At 25.5% G+C, this 27,702-nt stretch overlaps 3 protein-coding genes across 7 annotated transcripts in view; 1 reads left to right on the top strand and 2 right to left on the bottom strand.

Moving 5' to 3' along the window:
- Positions 1–16,023, bottom strand: part of LOC126902824 (serine-rich adhesin for platelets) — a 137,685-nt gene extending 121,662 nt beyond the window's left edge. For 2 of the 4 annotated variants that reach the window (XM_050680453.1, XM_050680454.1), the window contains exon 1: positions 15,378–16,023. In XM_050680453.1, the coding sequence (XP_050536410.1) occupies positions 15,378–15,386 (9 nt within the window). In that variant the 5' untranslated portion in view covers positions 15,387–16,023. The remainder of the gene's footprint in view (positions 1–15,377) is intronic. The other 2 variants (XM_050680452.1, XM_050680457.1) reach the window with 1 other exon arrangement.
- Positions 3,973–9,498, top strand: LOC126902860 (uncharacterized). Its single transcript, XM_050680528.1, has 4 exons — positions 3,973–4,075; positions 6,948–7,052; positions 9,085–9,215; positions 9,282–9,498. The coding sequence occupies exons 2-4, from the start codon at positions 6,968–6,970 to the stop codon at positions 9,486–9,488; spliced, it is 423 nt and encodes a 140-aa protein (XP_050536485.1). The 5' UTR covers positions 3,973–4,075; positions 6,948–6,967; the 3' UTR covers positions 9,489–9,498.
- Positions 16,024–23,796: 7,773 nt separating the features above from the next.
- LOC126902823 (uncharacterized) overlaps positions 23,797–27,702 on the bottom strand; it is a 113,453-nt gene continuing 109,547 nt past the window's right edge. For both annotated transcript variants that reach the window (XM_050680450.1, XM_050680451.1), the window contains 4 exons: positions 26,365–26,494; positions 26,096–26,231; positions 25,751–25,963; positions 23,797–25,026 (listed from right to left, as the gene is read on the bottom strand). In XM_050680450.1, the coding sequence (XP_050536407.1) occupies positions 24,329–25,026; positions 25,751–25,963; positions 26,096–26,231; positions 26,365–26,494 (1,177 nt within the window). In that variant the 3' untranslated portion in view covers positions 23,797–24,328. The remainder of the gene's footprint in view (positions 25,027–25,750; positions 25,964–26,095; positions 26,232–26,364; positions 26,495–27,702) is intronic.

Below are 27,702 nucleotides of genomic sequence, written 5' to 3'. Positions count from 1 at the left end.
AATTAGTTGTCACATACAATTAATAAAAAGGTTGCACGTCATCTACCTGCCGTATACTAAACGGCATTAATCATTAGTAGTGTCTAACTAAACTGCAGGACCGCGCCACTAGTGTAATTCATTACATTTATTATCTTTAAGTATCGTATAAATGAAGGAGGAGTGTTAGTTGAAATGATTTGATTACAATTTATTGATAGATATTATATATTTCTTGATAATGAGCGAGTTATATGACAATATGCATTATGCATTACCCATCAGACACGAATGAGTATAGCACAGTATGAATGTCGTGCAGGTTGAATTCGCAACGCTCATAGTATCCAATACATGGGTTTTTAAGATTAATTATGAAGAAGAAAAGATTACTGATCTTTATTTTTTAATATAAAAATTATTGTGATTAATTCTCACATTTTTTATCTAGTAATGCCGTTAACACTGATAGTTATCATTGATAGATGGGATAGAATCACTTAAAGTTCCTATCCGGAGTTGATTGTGGATGTACATATGGTAGCTGTATAGAATCTTTAACTTGGTTTCTAGTATAGATATGTACTAATGGTCTAATTTTGGTATTTAGGACCGTATAAACATTACTACTTTAATTCAATTAATATTTTATTTTTAATAATCACTTAATCCCTAATTTTAAATTATGTACTCGAAATATTTAACTTTAAAGCTTTTTTATTTTCTGCTTAATATAAGTATTTACCATAATGTTCAGGATAAACTTGAAATATACATTGCTTTTTTTACATAATATAAATTTTAATATTATCGGCCACTTCTTGTAAATTAGTCGAATGATTGATAACTGAAGATAGAGAATGATGAGTATGAATTTAGAAAATTCTAAGCACATTTTAGGCCTATTATTTTTTGTTAATCTTATAATTGTATACATATCCATAAATGTCAGCAACGCTACTATTATCTCTTTGTTAACTGAATGTATTAATTTATTACATATTGTTTTATATTAATACATCTTAATCATTCACATAAATCATTTACCTTTGATTTTATGAGTGGAGTGTGTATTATAATACTTCGATAAAAAAAGACATTCTATGATTCTACAATAATAATCTCAATATTTAGAGAGATTGTTGTTTAACTATGACTCGTGTAATAAAATTTAAAGTATCAATCATAAAATCATTTTTTCTTCTCAGAATATTAATATCTTGAGCTTTAGAATGCCAATAAAAAAATTGATTCTACTCCTTTCATTCCTTCTTAAAAATTTGTCAACTTTTGTTTTTAATAAAATAACAACATTTATGTTTAATTAGTTGTAAATAATATAATGATTTAATTAACAAAATGACCGATCTATAACAACTCTTGTATAATAGTATTTTTATCAGTGGGATATTTGAGTGAATCACAAATACTTAGAGATAAAAACAGACTCGCGCCTTACATTTAGTCATACATTAAAGTGATAATAAAATCCAAAATACTGGTTTCAAAATTGATAAGGAACGGAATTTTTTTTAATCAGTAATCCAAGTACACACGCAATTTTGGGGGGCATTATAATTGTATAGCTTTTTATATAAAATATCTAAAATTTGTAGAATTTCATTAACCAAATAATTAAAGCTAATAATTATATCATAATAAGTTATTAACGGTTGTTAGTGTTAAATTTCTTCTTTTCCATGCATTTCAATAAAAATAAAATGATAAGAAACTTGAACTTATACTTACACCAAACAAATAAAGCAATAAAAAATGTCAACGCAGCAAAAAAATTATTAAAATGTTGTTTTGATTGATTAAGATGTTTTGATAAAATTGTATTACTTATGACCATTTATAATCAAAATTGAAAATTTAATACGGTTGGGTTTAAGACGGTATAAGGCGTTTTGAAATTTTACTCATCTGTTCAATACAAACTCTTTATGAAAATTTAAGTCGTAAAGTTTTATAATTCTTCCATGAGGCCACGTTATTACACCGATATTTTCAATTTAACATACTTAAAATTTAATTATTCACAATTAAATCCAAAATATTTTTTTAGAATTTATTTTTACAAAAAAAAGAAAAATTATGTTTTATTTAATGACTAATATTTAAAGTTAACGTACCAAACTTTAAAATAATAAAATAAAATTTAAGAGTAAAATTAAAAATTTATCAGTATTTTATTGTTCATGAAATATAAAATAATCTACTTTTCCACATACTACAATAGATGTAATAAGTTATTTTATTTTCCATTGTGTTAGACAATATACAAGATGTATGTAAGATGATAAACTTTATTTCACGAATGAAATTTTTATTTAACATTTTTTTAATAGACTTAGTGGTTATAATAGTCATTAAAAAATTTTTATCATGGCTTTAATAAAAAAATATACAGTGATTCTATTACCGTGTCTACTAAATTAATCGAAAGATAAAACTATATTGAGAAGGGTTTTTTTGGTTTCTTTAAGTTATTAGTTGTTCTTAACTTATCAATTATGAATTATTTGTTATGTTCATTCCTTGTGTCTTAAAATGGTAGCAATTGTTTTTATTTAACATATATAATTAATTAGCTTATTTATTAAAAAATTATTTAAATAAAAAAGAACTAGGTTTAGTTATGGACTAGTTATTTTTGAAGTTATTAACAATTTAATGTAGTTGTTGAAGGTGAGGCATAGTTGTTATTTTTATCACTAGAGATTTTTGGATGTATTCATCCTTCTGCTTAGGTAAAAAGTTCTCAATATTATTTTCTGAATTATTTGAAATTCGCGAAAATAGTATTATTCAGTATAGTGTTACATTCAAAATATTAAAATATAATAATATTATTTACGTTATAAATCCTAAATATATATATAAATAATTGAGTGATAACCTGTGAATATTACAAAACAACTATTAGGGTAAGTAATTTGAATTAACATTGGATTTTTATGTAAATGAAAAACACGTTCGACATGATTAAAAATTAAGCGTGCTACTACTTAGTAGGCAAATTTCATATTTTTTATATAATTATATATGAGTAGGTCTATTGTTATTCATTTTTTTTTATTTATCACAGATTTTATTAATGGTGTGTTTAAAAAAAGATAGGGTATTCACGATGTTTGACAATTTTTCATAACAATAGTATGTTGATTTATCAGAGTATCATTGGACATTCTATGTGTATATATATATTGTGTAGACTACTAAATTAATTATTCATAATGTGATAAATTTGGTAATATATTATAATTTCAAATTATCAACCTATTTATTTAAAAATCTATGCTAATAATAAAGTAACAATGTACCAATTAATCGCATAAAACTCAAATGAAGGAAATTCATTTTTTTTCGCTAACTATTCATTTTAAGAAATAGTAAACCATTTTTGATCAATTCTAGAGTTCCTTTCGGTTGTTGTGTGCTTATATGACTTTATAGATAAGATAATTTACTACCCAAAACATTAAATTATTATGTGTTATACTATTTTATCATGTTCTATGTATTAATTTGAAATGAATACATAAAACAACTTAATACAAAACGTTCATAAAACATCTTTAATTAGATGCAAAATATGTGGCTTATAATTTATTACATGGTCTATCATTAAATAAATTGACCAATTTAATCTAATCAATAAATCTTGTTTCTATGGATAGATAAGTTTCATATTTATGTCACTATGTATCTGTATCTATGGCGAAATTAATTGATGATGACAAAAATTTATTATTATATGAATAAAAATTGAAAATCATCTTCTTAACATTTATTGTTTCGATTTAAACTAATTATTATTTTTTATATTTTAAGTTTTTGTACTTTATTTATCATACTATTGAATTTATTTTTGTATCAACATGCTTGACTGTAACACTACTGATGTAATGTTTAACAACGTAGTTGTAAGTATTAAACATTTTTTTGAAACAAGTTCATTGTTGAAATATTTTTTTAAATAAGGTTGGAGTAGTTGGGAGCAATTGTGTTGTTATAGCAGCAGAAAAAACGGAACAATCGCATGAGCCTTGTATAAGTACACTTAACGGAAATGTTACAGTTGCTTGGACAGGTAATTGAATAATTTTCGACATGTGATATACAAAATTATTTGTAAATTGATTCTATCACATCGAGTTTTATTATTTATAAGCAAATTTAATTGCAAATCGTTTTTCAAAGCGTATTATGTTAAATATATTTTATGTTGATAAAATATTTAATATTTATTTTTTATTATTATTTTCATATAATTATATTTTAACACATAACTTATACCTAATATTTTTATATTTCTATTAAAATGTTGTATTTGAAAAATTATTATAACATTATTATTTTCCTGATTTATTAAAATTTATAGAACGTTTTTTTTAGGGTTTTAGCAAAAAAAAATGAATTTCAATTAATTCATTTTCTAAAATAAAGTAGCTTCGATGCGAAGTTATTAATTTTATTATGATGTGTTCTTTTTTTTTTTTTTTTTGTAACCACTTTTTCTCAGCTCTCCCCGAACCGATTTCTTTTAACAATACGTCAAAAGATCACAAATCGTATCTAGTCAAAGACATTACCCTCAAAAATTGAAAAAATTACCCTCGTTCCCCGTAAATGGGGGAAACCTCCGAAAAAATTACAAATTTAAAAATCGCTAATTTTCGAAATTTTTTTACTTAAAATTGCCATAACTCTTTTAAAAATGGCCAAATCAATATAAATTTTTATATTATAAATTTTACCTGCCCACAGGGGAGGATTTAAAATGACAACTTTTCACAAAAAATTAACTTTTTCAACTTAACTTTTGAAAATGTTCCGGAAGGTCTGACACTATATATATCTTAAATTAAAGCTATTATAATGTACTTTATTATGGAAAAAAAAATTTGACCTCTGGACTTGTCTTCGTGGTGAAAATAGACATCAAAGTTAATAAAAAAATTACGATTTTTGAAAAATAATTCTTTTTTATATTTTTAACTTTATAATGATATAACTTATTGAAAAGTGTATGGATCAACACAATTTTATTATGAGAAATAATATTTTTTAATAATCCCTCTCTCATTCGACATACTTTACCTTAATCAGGATTAAATATAAGGAACTAGCAGATCATGTAGCTTTTGGAATAATCCACCAATTTTTTAAAATTAAACATTATCTACAGATTTGCACCAAACCGTCTTTTATGATAGTGATTTTAATCACTGTCAGATCATCTGTAATTCTACGCCTCAACTATGCAACGTCCACACTGTGCCGCGACCCCACAGTGCTGGGTTTTATTTTAAATTTATTTGTGTGTTACTAGTAGTCTATAATATTCCAAATTTTTTGGTAAAATGTTATTATATAAATCAGAAATTTAAAAAAACATTTTTAAAATTATAATCAAATTATATAATGCATTCGATTGAGTAGAATTTTTAACATGTTATTAATTGATTCATTGGTTTTTTTAGTTAAATCATTAAAATTAATTTAGTTCTGAATATTTCAATTGTTGAATATTTTAAACACCTAAGTGAACTTTCTAAGTATCATTTCTAAGTACTTAGAAATGATTACTATGATTTCTATTTAATTGTTTTATTGTAATAAAAATGCAAAAAAAAATATTGAGCTTTTCTGATAAATTTGCAGTAAATAGAAATTATACAATTTACAGAATGCATAGTAATCTTAACAATACTATTTTTTTAATTCTCATAAATTTTTCTATTTAATGTTGTAAATTTTATACTTGAAGTTGAGCTAAATGTTATAGTAACAAATTCAACTTTTTTTTTTATATAAACTTTCAAAAATAAAATTTTTATGGACAAAAAAAATAGTTTAAAATATAATTTTGCACTGATTATTTTTAACATATTAAAAATCAAAATCAGTAATATTTTGAAAACAAATTTCTTTTTTTCATATTTTTTCATAGTAATAATTCATTTCAAAAGAAATATTATTAATTTTTATTTAACTCTTGGTGTTGAAATAGATCTTCTTCTTCTTCTTCCTCGCCTGAATCCCAACTACTTGGGGTCGGCCACCCTTATCCTAAACTTCCACTTGACACGATCTCCCACATCATCTACGCTCACATCAGCTGTCAGGTGTTGAAATAGATATATACATATATATGTATATATACAGAACTATTTTCCTTATATTTATATCCTATAGTTTTTAACTAATCAGTAATAATATCAAAAATTATTGGTGATAGAAAAAAATATAATTGTTGATTTAAAATTAGCACGAAAAATTGAATAATAAAATATATTTTTTACTCTGAAAACAATTTTTTGTAGACCATTTATTCATAATTAACAACAAATTATTATCTAAATTTTTTGTGTCAAACCCTACAATTTTATATATGTTTGCCATAAAAGTAGTAAATATTTTATAATTTTTTATAAATTCTCTTGAAAAATTACAATACTAAATTATTAAATATCAATCTCATACAAATTTGATTGCTATAATAAATATTTATTCACATATTATTCTTCTAAATCAAATAACTACTAATCAGGAATAATAAAGGAAATATGAATTAATTATTCTTTTGGTATAATCCATCAACTTCTTAAAATTAAACACTATCTACAGATTTTCATCTACATTAAGTGTTTCTTATGATAGTGATTTTAATCACTGTCAGATATCATCTATACTTGTCCCAGCTATGATACGTGCACACTGTGCTATGACCCCACTGTGCTACCATTTTTAAGAATTATATTTTCTACTGTAAATATTAAATATTAGGTATTAAGTGAGTAAAATTAGATTGCTTACAAATTTTAAGTGTTTGATAAAATAGTAAAACTTCTATTTCATAAATATAAATTATGCCCCTAAGACAGCTAGTTATTTGAGAATAATAAATTGAAATAAGTTGTTTACTGTGTGTACTATTCTATACAGTGAATAAATTTCAGGAGTACCGAAAAATGCGTTAATGGTTATTGACAAAGCCAAAATGTACACTAATAGCGAATATGGACTGAATGCATCCGCCAATCAAATCGCTGAATTTCTTGTCGGTAATAATCAACACACTAAATTTTAATATTTTAAATTATTATTATTTATATATGTCACCTCTATCCTAAAAACAATTATTCAGTTTTTTTTTTAAATTTTCAAAATGAAAAAAGGAATACATAATTTTTATGTAGCTATCATTGTAGATAAATTTTTTTATAACAAATGGTTATTAAAATATAATATTATTTAAAGTTAGACTATAAAATCGGATAAAAAACTAAATTAATTGTTATTCATTTATAGTTTTATTTAATTTTATACTATAATAATAATAATACTATAATAAGAGAAACTAACCATTTGTAGATCATTAATCCTTTATATTACGGCGGTAACTGAATGCGTAGGAAATGTGTTTGCGGTTGTTTTGTGTATCCCTTACACGTTTACTCTTTGATTCTCCTCAATTAACAACGTATTCAAAATTAATTAAATACCTTTGAAGGAAATTTTACCTACGCGTTAGAAATGCATACTAACTGCTTAATTAAAAATGAGTGATTTTTAACTAAATAACTTATTATTATGTTCTATGCAGTTTGTAATACATATCAAGTTGCCAAGCATAATATAAAATATATATCTTGTATCATTATGCTATAAATTTTATTGAGCACAATTAAAGAAATTCCAAAGATTCCTTTTATATTGCTTTTAAATTCAATAATTGTTAGTTTGTAAAAGCGTAAAAATAGTATATTTAAAATCCTTATAACTTTTTTTTAACGTGTATTATACAATTGCAATTGTGAGGTGAACCAAAAAATTTTATAAACAATAGTTTAGCTTTATTTTTTGTAAATAATTTAAAATTTCAACTTAAGCTACCGATTTGAACAAGTTAAACTTGTTAAAATTTATAGTCTTGTGAGATTTTTTAAACATTTTAAACTGTTTACTTATGATTTAACTAGGTTTTTATTATCAAATACATATTTTTTTTAAAACTTTTTATCAATTTTGATAAAAATGTTGCCGGCGCCAAGGTTTGTGTTTTTTGGTGTTTATTTTCCCTTTCGCCTGTGATTTATTACTAATGATTTGTGTAAATAAAATTTGTCTACTTATATAATAAATGAAATATTTATTCATACTAAAAGTTTTAATGAAGTAAAATTGATAACCAAACTAAACCCGACTGATTGATATAAAAGTACAACATAAGTGTAAAATTTTTAAATTGCAACATTATTGTGCAATTATTATACAATATTTAAGTAAAATTATATCAATTCAATGTCATAAAATTTAGTTTAACATTTGATAAAAATTACAACAATATGTTAATTAAATAGAGCATAACTTTAATTTTAAATAATAATAAAATTAGATAAGTTTTAGAGATTTGATATTTACTATTACTATAATTTAACTCAAATACACAAAGCTAGTAGAATGAGTTTTAAAGGCTAATAAAATTTTATTGTTATATTCAATAGTTTGTTATATACGATTTGAATGTTAGCAATTTTAGAATCAAAATAACCTTATTTGTTCCAATATTTTTCTTATTGATTGATCAGCATAAGTTAAAAGGACTAACGAATACATGAATTTTACAATTTATTCATTAATAGATTAGAAACAAAATGCGAGATGCTTTGGTAGTGACTTTCTAAGCAAATGTTTAGTGACTGAAAATAAGATCAATAAATTTATAACTTTTATTACTATTATTATAGATTTATTTAGTTTAGATTTGAACTACTTTAAATTAGAACAATATAATTAATAATAAAAAAAACATAATAGTGTAATCTTAACTATGTACTGATCTGGTTCAGTTTATTCGAAACTAGATCATATAAAGTCTTCTTACACATGAAAATTTTATGTTTAGTAATCTACTAATAGTTTTCTTGGTGGATGCTAAGACCCTAAACAGGTTTTTCTAAATTTTACCAATAGTTCTATATTACTGGAATTTTATTTGTAATTTAAACTTACTTTTTAAAGTTTATAGTAAAATCTTTAATTTAAATAATTAATATTTTTGGGTACAATTTTATTAGTATCAAATGTGTTTAGATCCAGAAATCAGATCACTAAATAACTTGCCATTACTGCCGTACAAAGAATCTTTTATGGTGGCTTCTTGTGGTATTAATGGAAACTTTTTATATGTAACTGATCCGCTTGGTACAATTTCGCAAGTTCTTGTGAGTAAAAAAAATTGTTTTAATAAATACCTTATTATATCTTTTTTTGTTATTGCTGTTGTTTAGGCTAGTGCCATTGGTAGAAAAAGTGATACTTCCACTAAAGCATTAGAATCATTCTTCCCAATAGCCAGAAAAGGTATACTGGGAGCAATTGAACTTGCGTTACAATCTCTTTGTGTTGTCTCTAAACCAGAAGCCGATTTTATAGATTTATCAGTGATACGCCCTGACAACTCATTTGAGGTTAATATAAATTTTCTTTCGACATAACTTATTATTTTTACTATAATTATAATACATTAGTGTAATTTTTGAAAGACTTATACTAGTCTTTTAGTACTAGAACTATTAAATTTTTATTTCAAAGACTTTGATATGCAAATAGAATAGTTTAGCTTGCATTTCAAATAATCATATTAATTACTAACACGAAAAATAATCACTGAAAAACTTACAATTACTAAAATTGAAGGCTAATCATTGGAATTTGAATTTTATTTTAGATGGTTGACAAGCATTTAATTAAATTGTATTTAAAAAATATGAATTTGTCTAAAATGATTCCTCAAAGTTAGAAATGGATCTAAATCCTATAGAAAATTCTCAAGTATCATTTTGTCAATCAAATCATACAGTTTTATAGCAGGTTTTGAGAGTATTCTTCGGAAAAATCACTTATACTACTTAGTAAAACTATTTTTAAAGAAACCACGACCTTGAAAATATATTTAACAGTTATTATTTCTATTATTTTTACTTGGTTACTTTTTTTTAATAACAGCTTTTATAAGATTACATCGCGTGTTGGGTTTAACTGAATATTATGAAAATTGTTAAAATACATGTGAACTGTATAAATGTATATTTATAACATACAAATTGTATATTCCAAATATCAACACAAAGTCGTGTCTTTAGGAAAGTTTTACAACTTGCGAAAAAATATTTACCTAAGTATTTAAAAAATAACATTTCCTTTATTTGCGTCTAATAGTTTATCCAAATCATTCAACCAGTAGAGAAAAACATATTTTTGTGTATAAAGTAAATAGTGAATGGTAAAATAATGTTCTTTTTCATTTTCCTGTATATTGTGTACAAAAATGTATGTGCACGTTTGATTCTTTTCTCTCCCTCTCAGTCTTTTATTCGCTATTTTTTTTTGCGCTTGACTGCTATTTCCTTCACCATGTACCCCGAAAGTTATTTCCATTTTATTTTCATATCGAACGCGAGTTCCCTGTACTGCTCACGTCTACCAACTCTAAGCTATTCCGTTTGTCGGTTTTTATGTACAAGTCAGCTGAAAGGTTTTTCCTAGAAATTCCATTGTCACTGAGTAACACAGTTTTATAGTATTCACATATACATTATGATATCATGATGAGTCGATTCTACTTTACTGACCTTTCTAAGCAATATTACTTACCAAGGTTGAAATTATATTCAAAATTGAACTTTTAAAATAATGATTTGCATAATCACAATGAAACTTTTTAACACTGTTAGATGGACTGATAAAATTGACACACAGATAATAAGTGCCATAACTTGAACATAACGAATTTTACGATAGAAAATCCTAAAGTTACAAATTAAATTAATACAAGACTCTCTACTGGAACCTAATAAACTTAATTAAATGTTTATTCTAAAATCTTTTTTACTTATGATTGTAAAAAAAAAAATTATTTAATTTTACTTTCCTGAAAAGTATTGAGTCATGTCACTATTCTCAATGAATAACATTTTTTGAAAAATTACCATGCATTTTTAAGTTAAATAAAAAATTTTGATAAATAACAATACAATTATACCAATAGTTTAATATGCAAATTAATATCGATCTATTAAATTTAATTATGAACAAATTGCTCAATTTTATTTAAAAAAATTAATTTCTTTAAACCAATAATGGTGTTTGGATTATTTTCTTCTTATTATTTCTGTAATACATATAGAAATACGTTATAGTTATACAAACGTATTAAATTTTCTTTTTATAAAAAAATGGTTTAATATTTATATACTTCACTCAGTGATAGTCAGTCAAGGATTGCTGACTGACTGACTAATTATGTATACAATTATAAATTTTAAATTTGATATTAGTTATAACTATATTACTTATAAAATTCAAAATAGTAGAAATATTTAAAATAAAAACTATTTTGATATAATAAGTGTGTAAAAATAAATGTGAAATTTTTGAAAAAAATAATTTGATGTATTGATATTGCTTAAAATACTTTAACCAATAAGAGTTCATAATAACAAGTCTTTTGCTTCGAAAGTTGGGGTCAATAAGTTCAGAATTTGATAATTTAGTTAGAACAATTTAATATGTAACGAAAGTAGGTACTTTGTAGTTTAGTAGGAACTAAAAGTAAACTTATTCAATTCTAGATAAATAACTAAATAGTTAATTTAGGTTATCAATAGTAAATATAAACACGAATGTTAAACACAAAGTTTTACTTTCCCAAATCAGAGTGTTCATCGAATATAATTTACGCTGCCTTCAGAAAAAGTTCTAAAATCTTTTATTAAGTTACATTAACTTTGCAAGTAGAAATTCTTTTTAAGAAAATGCTGAATTAAGGATACAAAAATATTGAAGTTTAAAGTATTTTTGAAGTGATAATACTAGTAAACATAAATTAAAATAAATAAGACTGACTCATGTATATTGACAACAAAATCTTGAAATTTGTGTTTGATAGATTAAATAGAACATTTCTTCCTTTTATTTTTATATTGAACTCTATTGTTTTATTGAAACATAACGTTATTTCATTATTGTGTTGTCTGTTAATAGATCTTGTGTCAAGAGTAATTTTTTCAAAATATGAAATAATATCGAGTACTTTGAATGTAAAATCATTTGACTATTGTAAATAGAATTTTAAATTATTTAGAATAATATACTAAACGTGTAATTTTGATTATTTTTAATAATATAATTATTTGAGATATAACGGTTTTCAATTTTATTTACAAAAAATATTTATTATTGCGATTTTTCACAACAATTAGTTCTGTTTATAACACTTTAAAAACATAATACTATATAATGCTTAAGTTGTAATGTTTATGTATAGTGTTTCTTAAAGTCTAGATAAGAAATTATAATCTATGAATTAAGAACTATATTACAACGGTATATTAAAGGAAATAATCAACATCAATTGAGTAGACAATGAAAACTTTATTTTCTATAAACATTTTTAATTTACTATAATAATAATCCATACACATATACATGCACTTAATATACACGTGTTTTATTACGTTAATAGCTTACTAATATTGATATAAAGCGTAATAAAAAAAATATGACGATAAAGTCTATATTAATTATTTAACATTATGTATCATACAAATTGTTAAAAAGTTTTTATCACGACAAACTTATGTTTTTAGTTAGTTTTGTTGTTTTCAAGAAGTTTACAGTAAAAAAACAAGGATATCGTATGTTTAGAAGCTCAGAAAAGAAGAATTAAGAAACGATTGTATCGGATATATTTATTTAGTTTGGCAGATTAAATGGGCGATCCAATAATCTTAGTCATCAAAAGTAATTTCTGAGTTAACTTTTCACCCGCCTCGTCTCGTTGTCCAATATTAACACCGGTAAAAGTTTTACTCGAAGGAAGAGGGAAAATAAAAAAGTTTCGATGAAACAAGTTCTCGAACAAACTTCACGCCAAAAAACTTTTGTTTAACTATTCGGCGGCATCGGCTGGAAGATTGTCAGTAGCAACAAACATAACTGCATTATATTATTACAATGTATATATATATATATATATATACGGCCGATACGCTTGCACATTGAGCTATGTTTTAAACAGTATTTTGTTCTCTATCTTTCTCTTTCTATCCTCTTATGCCATTACCACGTCTATCCGTTTACCCGTCTTCATCATTGGCCGCTACCATCTCTACTTTCCCATACTGCCAACGAGCTTTGAAAAACTTTTCCCATAAGAGTTTTCCTCGGTGGTCGTACAGCGTGCTCAACTGACTAAATTTCATGCTTCGCTGCCCACTTAACCACTACAAGTGACCACCCTCCATTTCCATGGAAATTGCCTTGGAGTCTTTATATTCTATACAATATAATAATCATTTTCTATATACTATGAAGGTCAGTTTTTATTCTATCAAATGGGTATGTTAGTACTCACGCAGTTTAGCTGTTGTACGAAATTTACAGTCAAGTAATTGCAACGATAACAATTAAAAAGTTGAACATCTAGAAATATCAAATAAGTTTTTGGAAATGTAAAATTCCTTTTAGTTCATTCATACACTTCAACCAACACACAATTATAATAACTTGGTATTCATAGTATTTAGAGAAGTAAAACAATTTTGTATTGTCTGTTAAAAAACAAGTAGAGTTAAAAAATTAAAAAAAGAGTTTAATATTTATTTAGATGTATTTTGGAAGTTTGTTTAATTTTATCTTTGTTTTGTAATGAATTGTAAATGTTTTTTTTAAATTTTAATCATTCTAATTATAATTATACTAATTCTTGAACTTAGTCATACACAATATACAAATATTAGTTAATATACAAATGTGTAAAAATCTTGTTTTTACGATATATGCAAATTTTAAATTTAAAATTGATCGTATTATTTCATGACATTTGTTTTATCATGAAATATTAACAAATATTTTTTTGAACCAAATTACACCTTAATTGTCGAATACTGTAAGTAATGTTCATACTTTTCTAATAATTTAACTGTAGATATATATATGCTATATCATAGTTTAGATATAAATTAAATCATTCATGTAAATGAAAACATATTTTGATTAGACTCCGAAAATAAAATTTCAAAAATTGTATGAAAATGTTATTCAAAACAATGATTTGTGTTGATCTAATATATGAGATTCTCGATAATCTAAAGCTGACGTTTATTAGCTAAATTTATAACTTATATTATTTAATTTTCAGTAATAAAACTAACGATCACCAATTTTGTTTAATCATTAATGATGATTTTTGTGAAGTTACTCGAAGGACCAAATTAAATAATTCAATTTTTACAGATTTATTTATTGCAAACCATAAAAATATGTACTATGTTTTTGACAAATTTAAATAAATTATTTTATTAGACAGACTTAAACAAATGAAGTGTTATGTGCAATTAAATAGTATTGGAAATAAAATAATTTAAAAATTCAAATAAACTATTATTTTTATTTTTATTTATCTAAAAATTTATTGTCTCCCAGTTGGAGGAAAATTTTTTTTTTGTAAAATGAATGTAGTGTGATATTTTTACAAAATTTTATCCCTTCTTCTATCTTGTTGTACAAGTTAAAAGGATATTATACTGAACTTTGGACTTATTATTTGAGTTCGATATCGTAAGTATACACTTGTTGCATCTTACTACTATGAGTCGCTATTCGATGTTTAAATGGTATTTGTATAACAAGAATATTACATTTTTTAAAAAAATTGTATAATATTCTCTTATTTTGACGTCGCATAAATACAAAATCACATTTATAAATATTTATTGAATATAGTTTTTGTAATTGTTTAGTTCGGAATTTCAATATTTTAAAAATTAAAATCTTTATGCAATTCTAAATTATTCATTTTTTTAATAATAAAAAGAATCATATACAAAAATCTGTAGGCCAAATTTACTTTTAATGCATCCACAGATTTTTATATTTAAAATTTGATTGAATTAAAAGATAATAAAACCACAGATGGAAATTTTTTTTATGTAGAAGTACCATAATTTACTCAAGTATAATTTCAAAAATGTTAAATAAATTATACATTCTATATTTTTATTTAACAAACTGATGGCAGAATTCTTCTAATATTATGATCTACATTAGTGTATTACTTATTTAATCAACAATTAATTCATTATTAAAATATTAATCATATTTAGTGAGTTCAAAATAATTATTCTACAATACTTGTACATTTTATAGCTAATGTACATAATATTGTGTAATGTTATATTTGATAAAATTATAGTGACAATTAATTTTTAATATATTTTATCGGTAAATAATTAACCAAATTACATAAACTCAACCAGTTACTGATATGATTTTTTGTTATGAATAACTCAATGAAAAATAATTACTATGACTTCGTGACTCACCTTGATCATAATATTATCATCAATAGGATGTTGGCTGCAGTACAGTGGCGATTACCGTCTAGTCATCAGCTGATCAGCTGAGTCAAATGGCTTTCATAGGAAAACGGCCGTTATACAGTCTATTGTTACTACTCGTTGTCCCGTCGATGTCCGTTGCCGGAACAGCTGACCGCGACAGAGCGGAGTCTTCACAGCAGGACGAAACGACTTGGCGAAAAAAATGCTGTCGTTGCCGCCACCGTATCGTCGTCGTTCTCGGCGACGGCGGGAAGCGCGCGCGCCGCCGTCAAGAGAAAACAAAAACTATCCCACGGCCAATCAATAGTAACTGACGTTTTTTTCTACTTATTTCGACTAAGACGTATTTCCGTACATTTTTTCGATATCGCAACGACTTGTTATAGACTACTTCAATAATTTCGAACGAACAGCGATCATCTACAGTCACAATCGTTTGGAATTGACGAAAACGACAACGACAGTAACCGCGGTGACCATGGGACACCGGCGACTCGTTAAAGTGTCGTCGTCCACGTGTATGTGCGCGTACACCTCGTGCGAGTGTATATGTATTTGAGTGCGCGCACGGTAAAAGGCGGCCGCCGCCATTCAACTCGGTACGGAATAATCACACCGACTGCGAAACTTCGACTGGAAAAACTTTTACACGCGCTATCTCTGTCGCACGCCGCCGCCGTCGACTACTATCCGCCTGCCGCTGCCGCCACTAAATTTGCCTCTTCACCCGCTGCATCCCTCACCGGCAGCGACGACGCGCGCTGCACTTTATCCAATCTTTTCCATTTCCCATTTTGTGTCCAGACCGAACGCTCCCCACCCCACATCACTCGTCGCCACCGTCACAGTCATCGACTTGGAGAGAAATTACTTTAAACAGCAACAAGCCCTCGGCGGCACCAACGACTTCCACCCGCCACCCTCTTTTTACGGACTTCGACTTTTTCAACTCTCTACCTCTCTTCGCTCGTTTTCTTTTTCCTTTTTTTTTCTATTTTATTTTTCTTCGTCCGCGCCACCGCGGCCGCTTCTCTTCTCAACACTCCTCGTAACGTCTTGCGCTATCTTTTTCTTCTTTATTTATTTATTTTTTTGTCGAACTATGTGTTTCTTTTTATTCGCATTCTCTCGGTTTTTGTTTGATTTACTTACCCCACTTCTCTTTCCCAAAGCGCACACGTAGGCTACCAAAATAAACGGTGAAAATTAACGTAAAGGCAAAAATCTGTAAGTCACCTCATTTAAAACGAGTTCATGACTTTTACAGTTAAGTGTTGTAAAGTAGCAGCAGTACTGCTATGGATATTAGGTTTCCTTCTTGTATACTTTTTTGTCGAACAGGACCTCACTGTACCCCCTCGTCGAATTAAGCACTAAAACAGCTCAATGACAATGAACTTTTGATTGCTCGTCATTCTCTCTATACTGCCGTTGTATAAATGAAAGTATAGAAAAAGTTGTCAACTTACAAACTTTGTGTAATTTGATGGCCTTTTATTATTTCTTTGTTGTTTTTTCGTAAAGTTTTACTCGTTCACAAAACTTTTATACAAACTATTTTTTAAAAGTTTTCACAACAAATATAACGTATTACGGTATTGATCAGCTTAGTTGTACGGAAACTTACTTTGCACTAAAACACTGTTAGTCATAAGTTTAAAAATTGTAAAGATTCGCTAACGATCTATTGGGATTTTTATTTTAAATTAATAATTGTTTATATTTGCAATGACCTAAATCAATGTATACTTGATAAAGTATTTATTTTGAAATGTTAATCTTTTTTATCACCTTTTAACGCCAAGAGAAAAGTTCATAAATAGTTTTCGATAAGTTTTTGATTGTTAATATATTTAATTCTATTATAATGTGATGAAAATACGTTTCTTGAGTTATTTCGATTAAATATTTATATTATAATAGCATTACAGTGTGAAGAAAATTCGCAAAGTTTACTTTGAAAATTTTGTTAAGGACGAGTTTAATAAAACATTTAAGTTTACGTTTTTATCATTTTATATCACAAACAAAATTCTTGAAAATAGTTACTAAGAAATTTAATTAATTCGACATTTTCTTTGAATAAATGTCTCAGAAATTGATTACTTGATATATAATTGTTTTTATATGAAAAAAGGAAAATATTTCTATGATGTTAGTGCAATATTAAATAGTTTTATTATTTATGAATAATTGAAATTAAAATTTGGAGGTCATATTAGTTTAATACTAGTATAACAACAAGTATAATGAGTAATGTTTACCAAACATTTCTAACTTTTATTCATTATTTTGCAATACTAAAAAAGACTCACTTGAATTTAATGGCTCGTTTTCGTTTTTAGGTATAGCAATTATTAAAAGGACTGAAATAGTTTTATTTATTATGAAACTGCTGAGCGTAAAGTAATAATTTTTAAGTTATGAACTACTGTATTACAAATAATCCTTCAAAGAAAAGAAGGTTTAATTTTATAGATTTTGTTTAATGACAGTTTTTAATGAAATGTTTGCACTTCATTATAAGCCGAAGGAATATAAGTCTAAACTTTGAGCATTCTGATTTTATTAATGCAGTAAATGAAAATAATATTTAATAATGGTATACTTAAAGCTAACAAGTTTTAGAAACATTACCACAAGTAATTGGCAAATTAACACTCATACGGTTATAGAAATAAATAAACTACTCGTTCTAACGTCAAGTCATTAACGATTAAAATAACACAAAAGCAATAACTATGCGATTGCTTTTTGCTTGCTTTTCGTGATAACGAGAAAAACATTAATGAAGTTGCATTCAGTGATTATTTTAGTTAACGGAATTATTTATTGTAAAAAAATATTATTAAGTATAATAATAGATAAAAGGTAAAAGTATTTTCTAGTAAAGTATCTATTTTTTTATAAAACCAACTAATCCCTAGTTATTATTCATGTTTTTTAAACGATTAATGTTGACAAAGAAAATTATTTAAAAAAATCATTAAATAATATTAAAATTTAGAGTGTTAGGTCAGAAATATAACTAATGGCAGTATATATTAGACGAATATCCTTATACATATTTTGCCAAAATAAATCCTTAACTACACTACTCTTATTAGGTAAGACATAGTGTATTCGAATATTTCTAAATGAATTTTATTATTAGTAGAAAGTATTTATTTTAAGATTGTTGACGTAAATGCAAATTTTGCAAGGTTTCAACTGATACAACATTAATTTGATGAAAATTACTCATTTTAAAGATGACTAACCTAAAATGATTTTTAATTTAATATATGCTATAAATTGTTAATCAAATGACTAATTGAAATACAGGGTGGCCCACCACTCACTGACAACTTAAATAACTTTTGATCCAGTTAATATTTTTAGTTGATTTTTTTTTTAAATAATAGTTATACGTTAGGTCTATAGCTATATCTCAATAATTAATTTTTTTACATTTTATTAAAAATATTAATTATTTTTAAATTTTAAATAAAATGTAAAAAAAAAATCTAAGATAGCTATTTTGTAGAGTAGAATTTAAGAAAAATTTTAGTAAAAAAATATCTTATTAATATTCAGTAGTAAATATTCTGTAGCGTTTTGAAGTTTGTGAAAATTTGAATTTTCATGTACTATTTTACGGTATTAAACATTGAAATACGTATTGAGAAAAGGACAGAAGAAAACGCTATCTTTTCAATATACTTTTGAATGAGAGTGATAAGTAATAATTGCCTTATCTAATTTCTTATCATGGTATTAATGCCAAGTTTGTAATGTATACACACTATCATCATATGTATACACAGTAATCATGAAAAGATAGCGTTTTCTTCTGTCCTTTTCTCAATACGTATTTCAATGTTTAATACCGTAAAATAGTACATGAAAATTCAAATTTTCACAAACTTCAAAACGCTACAGAATATTTACTACTGAATATTAATAAGATATTTTTTTACTAAAATTTTTCTTAAATTCTACTCTACAAAATAGCTATCTTAGATTTTTTTTTTACATTTTATTTAAAATTTTAAAATAATTAATATTTTTAATAAAATGTAAAAAAATTAATTATTGAGATATAGCTATAGACCTAACGTATAAATATTATTTAAAAAAGAAAATCAACTAAAAATATTAACTGGATCAAAAGTTATTTAAGTTGTCAGTGAGTGGTGGGCCACCCTGTATTTTGTCACTAAAAATAAAATAATTAATTTGTGAATTACAAATTATATTTCTTAGATTTTTCAGTACTATGTACAGAGTCTTTTTTTTTTATATTATCCACTTGATTTCTTCCGAAATAATAATTATATTATGAAAATTCATTTTGATATTTTTAATTTTATACATTTCTAGATTTATTAATTATTATGTATTCTTTTAATTATTCTCCTAAATAATATAAAGGTGTCAACTTTATTTTTTTTATTAAGAAATACATATATTTAACTAGCTAATTAAATAAAAAAATGATCTAATTAAGAATATGACTGTTCCATAACCCATCCAAATACGCTATATTTTAAACGGTTATAATATCCAAAATAATGGGTCATAAGTTGTTATCAACCAGTAATTTTTTTTATTAGATTATTTTTCATTTTATAAGCTACTTTTAAAAAATGTATAATTTAAGTTAACACTCATATAAAGTATGAGATGAATTTAAAAAATACTAAATAATTGATAAATCGAGAATTATATGAAACTAAAAGTTATAAAAAATTAATATATTCTTAATATAAATGTAAATAAATATTTTTGACTGTAAATTAACAATAATTTTTTTCATTTTAATAAGGTTTTTTTTTCAGTGAAGTTCATTTCTACTTATTTTTTAGTAGAGAAAAATTAAACTTATAAATGTCTATACCTTAAATAATAAAACAAACATAGTCTCTTTAGTTTAGCAAAATAAAAATGTTTATTACCGAATGGATTTTATTACTTTATACTAATGCTAATGAATTATTGAGTAAAATGATAAATTTATGAGATATTTAATACTAAACTTTCATTATTTTTCGAGCCATTTTAGGTATCATGACACAACAAATTGGATAGACATATGTATTTTATTAAATAATTTGAAATTTGGTACACTTATATAAAGTCGATCGAAATCTTTTGACTAAATGTCAGTCATAGTAATTAAAGAGGAGTTAAAAGGACAAGTAGAAGGCTAGTTTTCACTACTTCAAAATTTATTATATTTTTCATAAGTAATTAAAACAAAACAAAAATCTTCATAAAACTTAATTTTGAGTTTTTTATGAATATATATCAAAACATTTAAAAGCATTATAGATCTATACGTGAAGAAGAACATTTGAAATTTTGAATTCTAATATTAAATGTATTACAATAGACACTTCTAACACAATATTTATCCATATGTTACTAAAAGAAAATAATAATTAATTTTAAATTTGTTTAAAACTTTGTTGTATTTTTTGTTACCTAGTGAATTATAAAAAAATTCTTTTCCTCAAATTTCATTCAATTAAAATTTGTATTTTTTTCTCTACACTTCATCAGAAACCATAGAAATACAAACATTTTAAGAAGCCATAGAAATACAAACATTTTAAGAAGCCATAGAAATACAAACATTTTAAGAAGCCTTAGAAATGCGTAAAATTTTAAGAAACCATAGTAATGCGTAATAATTTAAGAAGCCATAGAAATGCGTAAATTTTTAAGAAACTATAAAAATGCGTACATTTTAAGAAGCCATAAAAAATGCAAACATTTTAAGAAACCATAGAAATGCGTAAAATTTTAAGAAACCATAGAAATACAAATATTTTAAGAAGCCATAAAAATTCGTACATTTTATGAAGCCATAGAAATGCGTAAATTTTAAGAAGCCATTGAATTGGGAAAATTTTAAGAAGCAGCAAATGATTGTCATATTTTATCTTTTTTTTGAATGCTCATTTTGAGATATTGCTATTTTTTAGCCAAAAGAGAAGTGTCAAGTGTTCTACTTCTTTTGTATTTTTTAATATTTGTTTAATGTGTTATACAAAAGTAATAAATTTAAGTATATTTTTAAATTTTAGTATTATATTAAATGTATAAATAATTTTATAATTGGCTTGTATAAAAGTAAAAATAATTTTAATTTAGTTTTAATATATTATTTATACAATATTTACTAATATTTTAATGAACAGTATTTACAATAAAGAACTGTATTATTTGATTTGATAGTTTGGTTAAAGAATCATTAGGTAGTATTAAAAATAAATGGATCATGACCATTATTGACCATCTTAATTAATTAGAATAATTAAAAGTTAGAAATTATTTTTCTAAGAAGGAAGATTGGGATGAATATGAATGGAAATAAAACCAAGTTTTTATACTTTAAAGCAATAAAACATAAAATATAAGAATTTTTATCATTAGTAACAACTTGACACATATAATTCACATGACACATATGAGTCATTTTTTGTGATCTATGAACATTAAATTCAAGTAAATTTAATCCTATTGGTACATTTAAAATTGAAGAGAAATTTTTGATGCTACTTTTTTAATTTTGAATAGTATAAAATAAATCTAACTTGTCCACCATGTGTTTTCTTTGTATATAGCTAAACAAATCAATGCATCATTTGGTACTTTTAAATACAATTTAAAAAAAAAAACGATCATGTTATATCTAAAATGGTATAAATTGAGAGGGCCTCTTATAACATACATCATTTTAACACATTTAAATCTTAAATACTGAATCATTAACGTATAGTGCGTGGTAAATTTATTTAACAGTTCATTATTTATAAAATACATTTTTGATTTTAATCGTTCAATATGTATGAAATCTGTATATTGGCACAAAAATATCGTACAACTCAAAATAGTTATGTGTCTGATTTAAAATTTAAAGAGGTATTTTAAATAATTTTTCTGGTACTCAATACTAAGTGAATGAATTTTTTTTTCTTAAATTTAACTATTTACTAAAAAAATCGTGTTTTAAATAATTGCAATTATGGTTATTTATCGTACATGAAATTTAAATTAACTTTTATGCGCATGTATTTATGTTCTTCCATAAAATGCAGTGAAGGGTTAAAATTCGTTTACATTTCAGTTTGTAATTTAAAATGCAGTGGCGTCGTTGAGGTTTGCTACAATTATTACTATTTTTTTTAATTTATCATCCATACAATTTTATATCTTAACAATTAATCGGTGACGACAATCACGAATAGTAACTAGTTTTATAGTTATACTTTTGTTATTCATCTACTGTCAACATATATTTGTAATTCTAATATGATCACTTAAGTACAAGATAACGTACTTCATTGGTGCTATCTTATGTTGTGTTAAACTGCCCTCCATTTGCCGTATTTTGCGTTTTGGTGACATATATATCATTAATTTTATATTAATATTTATTTGCTTTTAATTTAAATTTTTATTAATATTGTTAATTAATTTTATATTTACACAATAAGTGATTGTGAAATCGAAGTTGATTCATCTAGAGAATTGGGAATGTCCAATGAAAACAGAAACCCTATCATTAAAAAATCTGTATATAATATATATTTTTTATACAGATTATACATTTTGTATATAGTACTACGATATATTATTTTCTTGTTATAAAATTTTTGAATGTATACATATCTTATAAATTTACTCTTAAAATCTGTAGCTGATAATGAACTAATAAACGTCCATAAAAGGCTTAATGAACTAAAACGGAGCACGCTATTATTGAACCAATGAACGACTATTGAACTGTTATAGTTTTTTATAGCTGAACCAAGGACGTTTACTGAATTTTTATAGATCTCAGTTAATTCCACGTTAAAATCCGTTTTTAAATCTCATTTTGAACCGTATTATGAACAGGTTTTGAACTAAATTCAGCACTGCTGTTACTATGTTAAATGAACTCAAATTGCTACTCGGTATCTATTATATTAAAAATTTATGTTAAATTGCAAATTAATTTTATGAAAAATACAGTGTTAAATGTTGTAAATAGTAATAATCGACAGTGTTTTGTTTTTAAAATAATAAAATTTTTACAAAGTAAATAATTCATAATTTTAGATTAATTTCACCAAGAATTTTCTGAAAATTTCAAGTGAGGACTCGCGTATGTAGTATTCGCCCAAATTTCAAATATTTATTTTGAAATATTACTTCTGACATTATAATTATCAACAAGGAAATAGTATTAATTTCGTTTTGTTAATAGAACATTATAAAGCACAATTTTAATAAAAGTATTTTTGTACTTAAGAGTTAATAAAATTAGACGTTAGTTATTTTCTAATTTTTCTTTTTATATAAATAAATGTTTTATATAATACATTTTTAATGGAACATTCAACAAGGTATAATACAAGTATTAAAATGATTAATAAAAGTTAATAAATTTATTGTCTTTTCAAAAAATATAACTATAAATATTTTAAATAATACTGTTTCGTGTAATTTTCATGTTTACGAAACCAAATAATTAAAAAAATAATGTAATTATGTTAATAGACCAGTAAGCCACAATTGATATTAGATATGAACTGGTACTTATTTACAATTTCAACATAAATACTATTAATACGAGAGTCTTTCTCTCCTTAAACCACTAAAGTGTATCTCCTTAAAAAAAAATGAGCATAAATAATAATTATTCATAATTTACCAATAGAAAACTTAATCTATAATTATGTTTCTTAAAAAAGAATCTTTTTAAGAATTTTCAGTGGACTTAAAAATATATTGATTAAATAACGTGTTTTTTTAACTCAATTGTAAATTAAACATATTAAAATGAACACGAAACGTTAAAATATTAAATTAGGAACATTAAAAATTCAAAAATATATTTATGTATAAAATAAATTTTAATTAATAAACTTAATAAATTCAATAAGTGGCGCAGAAAAACTTTAGATATTTCCATTGTAATTCAAAGAATTCTCATTGGTTTGTTTTTGTACAGTAACACCAATTTCATCTTTAGACTGTTGATTGATATTATTCTTCCGCTGGTGGTTACTGGACAGTGAAGAAGGTGACATGCAAACGTAAGGTGAATTGTCGGTAAAGTTATTTTTTCGATTCAACAGATAGTCCAAATCCTGAGTTATTCTGTCAAATGTGTCATCTTGCTGGTCGACATGCTCCTCGATGGCTTCCCAGTTTTCACACTGTATCGACTTCAATTTGTCGTCTGGTGATAAGACCTGCGACGGAGTCACTCTGCAGGGCTCTACATCTACACTGCATACTACTACCGTGGGCACCGACAATTGTAAATCATTGTTGACCGCAGCCGACGACTTAACTAGTTCGACTTCAACACACACGTGTGTGGCCATCATATCTGGCGGTGGTTGTACTACACACCTAATGGCCGTATCGACATTGGCAGCAACATCAAAGCCGGTCTGCACCACTTGCCAGCGCTGTTCCTCTGGTTCAGAACTGTTGCTACAAAGTTCAGGCAAGTCACAGTCGCCGTAAGCGTGGACCACTTCCGCTTTTGTCGTTTCAAGTAACGGCGCTCGGCTACTATTTTTATATGATAAGCATTTATCATCGTCAACTAACGTATTGTTGTTATTGAAAGGCTTTTCTTGGCATCCTGAAAATGATAACAAAAAACACGTATTAAAATAAATACATAAGGCTGATACAACCATTTGCACAATCTAGAAATAAATACGGATGTTTAGTACAATAGGTACGATTTTTTCTTTAATCATAAACGATTTTTTATTTTTGAAATGAATAAAGTTGGAGTATAGAAATTTATTAACCGAAACGTACTAGAAAAGCGTTATGTCGACCTAAAACTATTTTGATATATTGTTTTTTTTTTCGTAATAAATATTTTTCTTTCGATCTAGTTGTGTACACGGTTTATAAATCATAATAATGATGACAAGAAATAAAAATATCAACAATAATGGGTAGTTTTAAAAGTCCAAATGGGAAAAAAGTTTTAATTGTTTATTTATTTTAATAATACTTTTACTACTCTGAGACGTTGTATTATAAAACCTACTGCGTTTGAATAATTTAACGACTGAAAAAAGTAGTAGAACATTACCGTTAATATGTCTCGTAATTTAGTCTATGGAAAACATGAGCAAATTATTAATAGCACTATAAAATACAATATTACACTAATATATTACAGCCGTAAAGTGTAATGTAAAACTAGTACGAAACGCACAATACGACATTACAAGATTAAAGAGTTTATGCGGCTCAACATAATGTCAAGCAATTTTTAACAGATCGCGAAGTAGTAAACTGAAGAATTACAATAAAACTAAAATTTATGTTATAATTATTGATTTTACCAGTGACTAAATCATGCAGAAACGTAACAGATTTCGTTTTGGATTCTAAATTTTGTCCGGATGCTCTTTTTAACGAACTGGTCAAGTTACTGATAACTGAAGTAGGTTGTTCTTGCGCCGTAAAGTAATCTGTAGGATTATCAGAAATCTCTATGATATCACACTTTGTTGACTTATTATTAATTTCACAGTCAACAGCGTTTTTAGATAAATCTAAAAATAGACAATTGAAATTTCAAATGAGTCACTTAAATTATCCACTTAAAAACAAATATAGCAACATAATTTTTAAATAAAATATTTTTATCTTTGAGTTATTGATAATTTTCAAAGTTAATTTTTTACCATTCGAAGGACTTCCATTGACATCCAAATGAATGTCTCCGGACAATCGATTGTTTGTGGATTTCAACAAATAAACTGATATTAAGTTAAATGATTCTTCAGTGTGAAATACATAACATACGAGAACTACAAATCCCTAGGAATAAATATAAATGTAAAACTCAAATAAACTTATTAGTTAATTAGGCAATTGTAAGGACTTCGCCATCCAGCGTCTGAAGCTTTAAACTTAAGTCTAAGCAATGCTTCTAGATAGCGTTAGCACTCACTTTTAAAGCACAAGAAATACTAAATGAATGCTTGAATAATTCTTCTGAGTATAAAAAGTATAGAATACTGAGCATGGTAGTGATAATAACCATTAACAAAATGACTATGGATCTCTTAATAAGTCCAATCCTGAAAAAAGATTTTTTCTTTGAATTTCTTCTTGCAAATTATAATATTATTTTTGAATGTATCAATTATATAATCCGCTGAATAAATGCACATCCACACAAGCAAAGCCTATAGTTTACCTCATCTTTAATGTATTTAAATGTATGCGTTTATGTGCTTAGAATTATAATGAATTACTCATATGTAATATTACAATAAATTCTATCAAAATGACACGTTCAAGATATATTAGATAAAATTTAAAGTAACTTGTCTACTTGTCTGTTGAAATATATATTCACAATATTTCTTTCAGACAGTTTCATATTCAATTCTAACCATAAAATATAGATTACCATTTAAGCCCTAGAGAAATGATTAATTTCAAAACATTGTGAAAAAATTGATATAATCTTGAACAATAACAAAACCGTAAAAATTTATAGTAATAAAATTGCATAAGTCATCATGAAAAAAAATTGAATATTTGGATGACTCAAATTTTAACTAGGAAGTAACATTGATCAGTAGTATTTATATTGTAATTTTACTATGAAACAGCGGAATAAAATGATAAAAATTTTATGATCACCTTTCGTAACTGAAAGGAATACTTTCTGTATCAAAATAATTCTAATATTATGTACTGATACAAAATCATTGATCAGTGACAATAGACGAGGACGTGATAGGAGAGGTGGAAAGTTTTAAGTATTTAGGGTCAGTTGTGCAAAAAAGCGTTGGTATTGACGATGATGTAAGACACAGGATTAATTGCGGGTGGTTGAAGTGGAGAGAAGCGTCTGTCGTCTGCATAAGAATAAAAGAATTCCAATGAGGCGAAAGGTAAATTTTACAAGACTCTAATGGGGCCAGCTATGATGTATGGTTTAGAGTGTTGGGCGGTTGATAAGAAAGTATAGCAGAGATGAGAATGCTTAGTTGGATGAGTTGAGTCATTAGATAGAGTAAGATAAGATAAGCAACGAGCATATAAAAGAGAGTATAGGTGTAGCGTCAATCGTGGATAAGATGAGAGAAAATAGACTAAGATGGTTTGGTCATGTTATAAGGAGAGAAGAATCGGAAGCTGTAAGAACAGTTATAGAAATGAATGTTGAAGGAAGAAGAGGTAGAGGAAGACCAAAAAGGAGATGGAGCAATGCTATTGAATACGATATGAGGACAGCTGATATAAAGTATTATTACTTTTATGGTAAACGTATATA

This window comes from Daktulosphaira vitifoliae, unplaced genomic scaffold (assembly GCF_025091365.1).
Source record: "Daktulosphaira vitifoliae isolate Bord-2020 unplaced genomic scaffold, ASM2509136v1 Scaffold_3, whole genome shotgun sequence".
Taxonomy (NCBI): Eukaryota; Metazoa; Arthropoda; class Insecta; order Hemiptera; family Phylloxeridae; genus Daktulosphaira; species Daktulosphaira vitifoliae.
The sequence above is the reverse complement of the archived record's forward strand: the minus strand, read 5'-3'. Positions and strand labels throughout refer to the sequence as shown.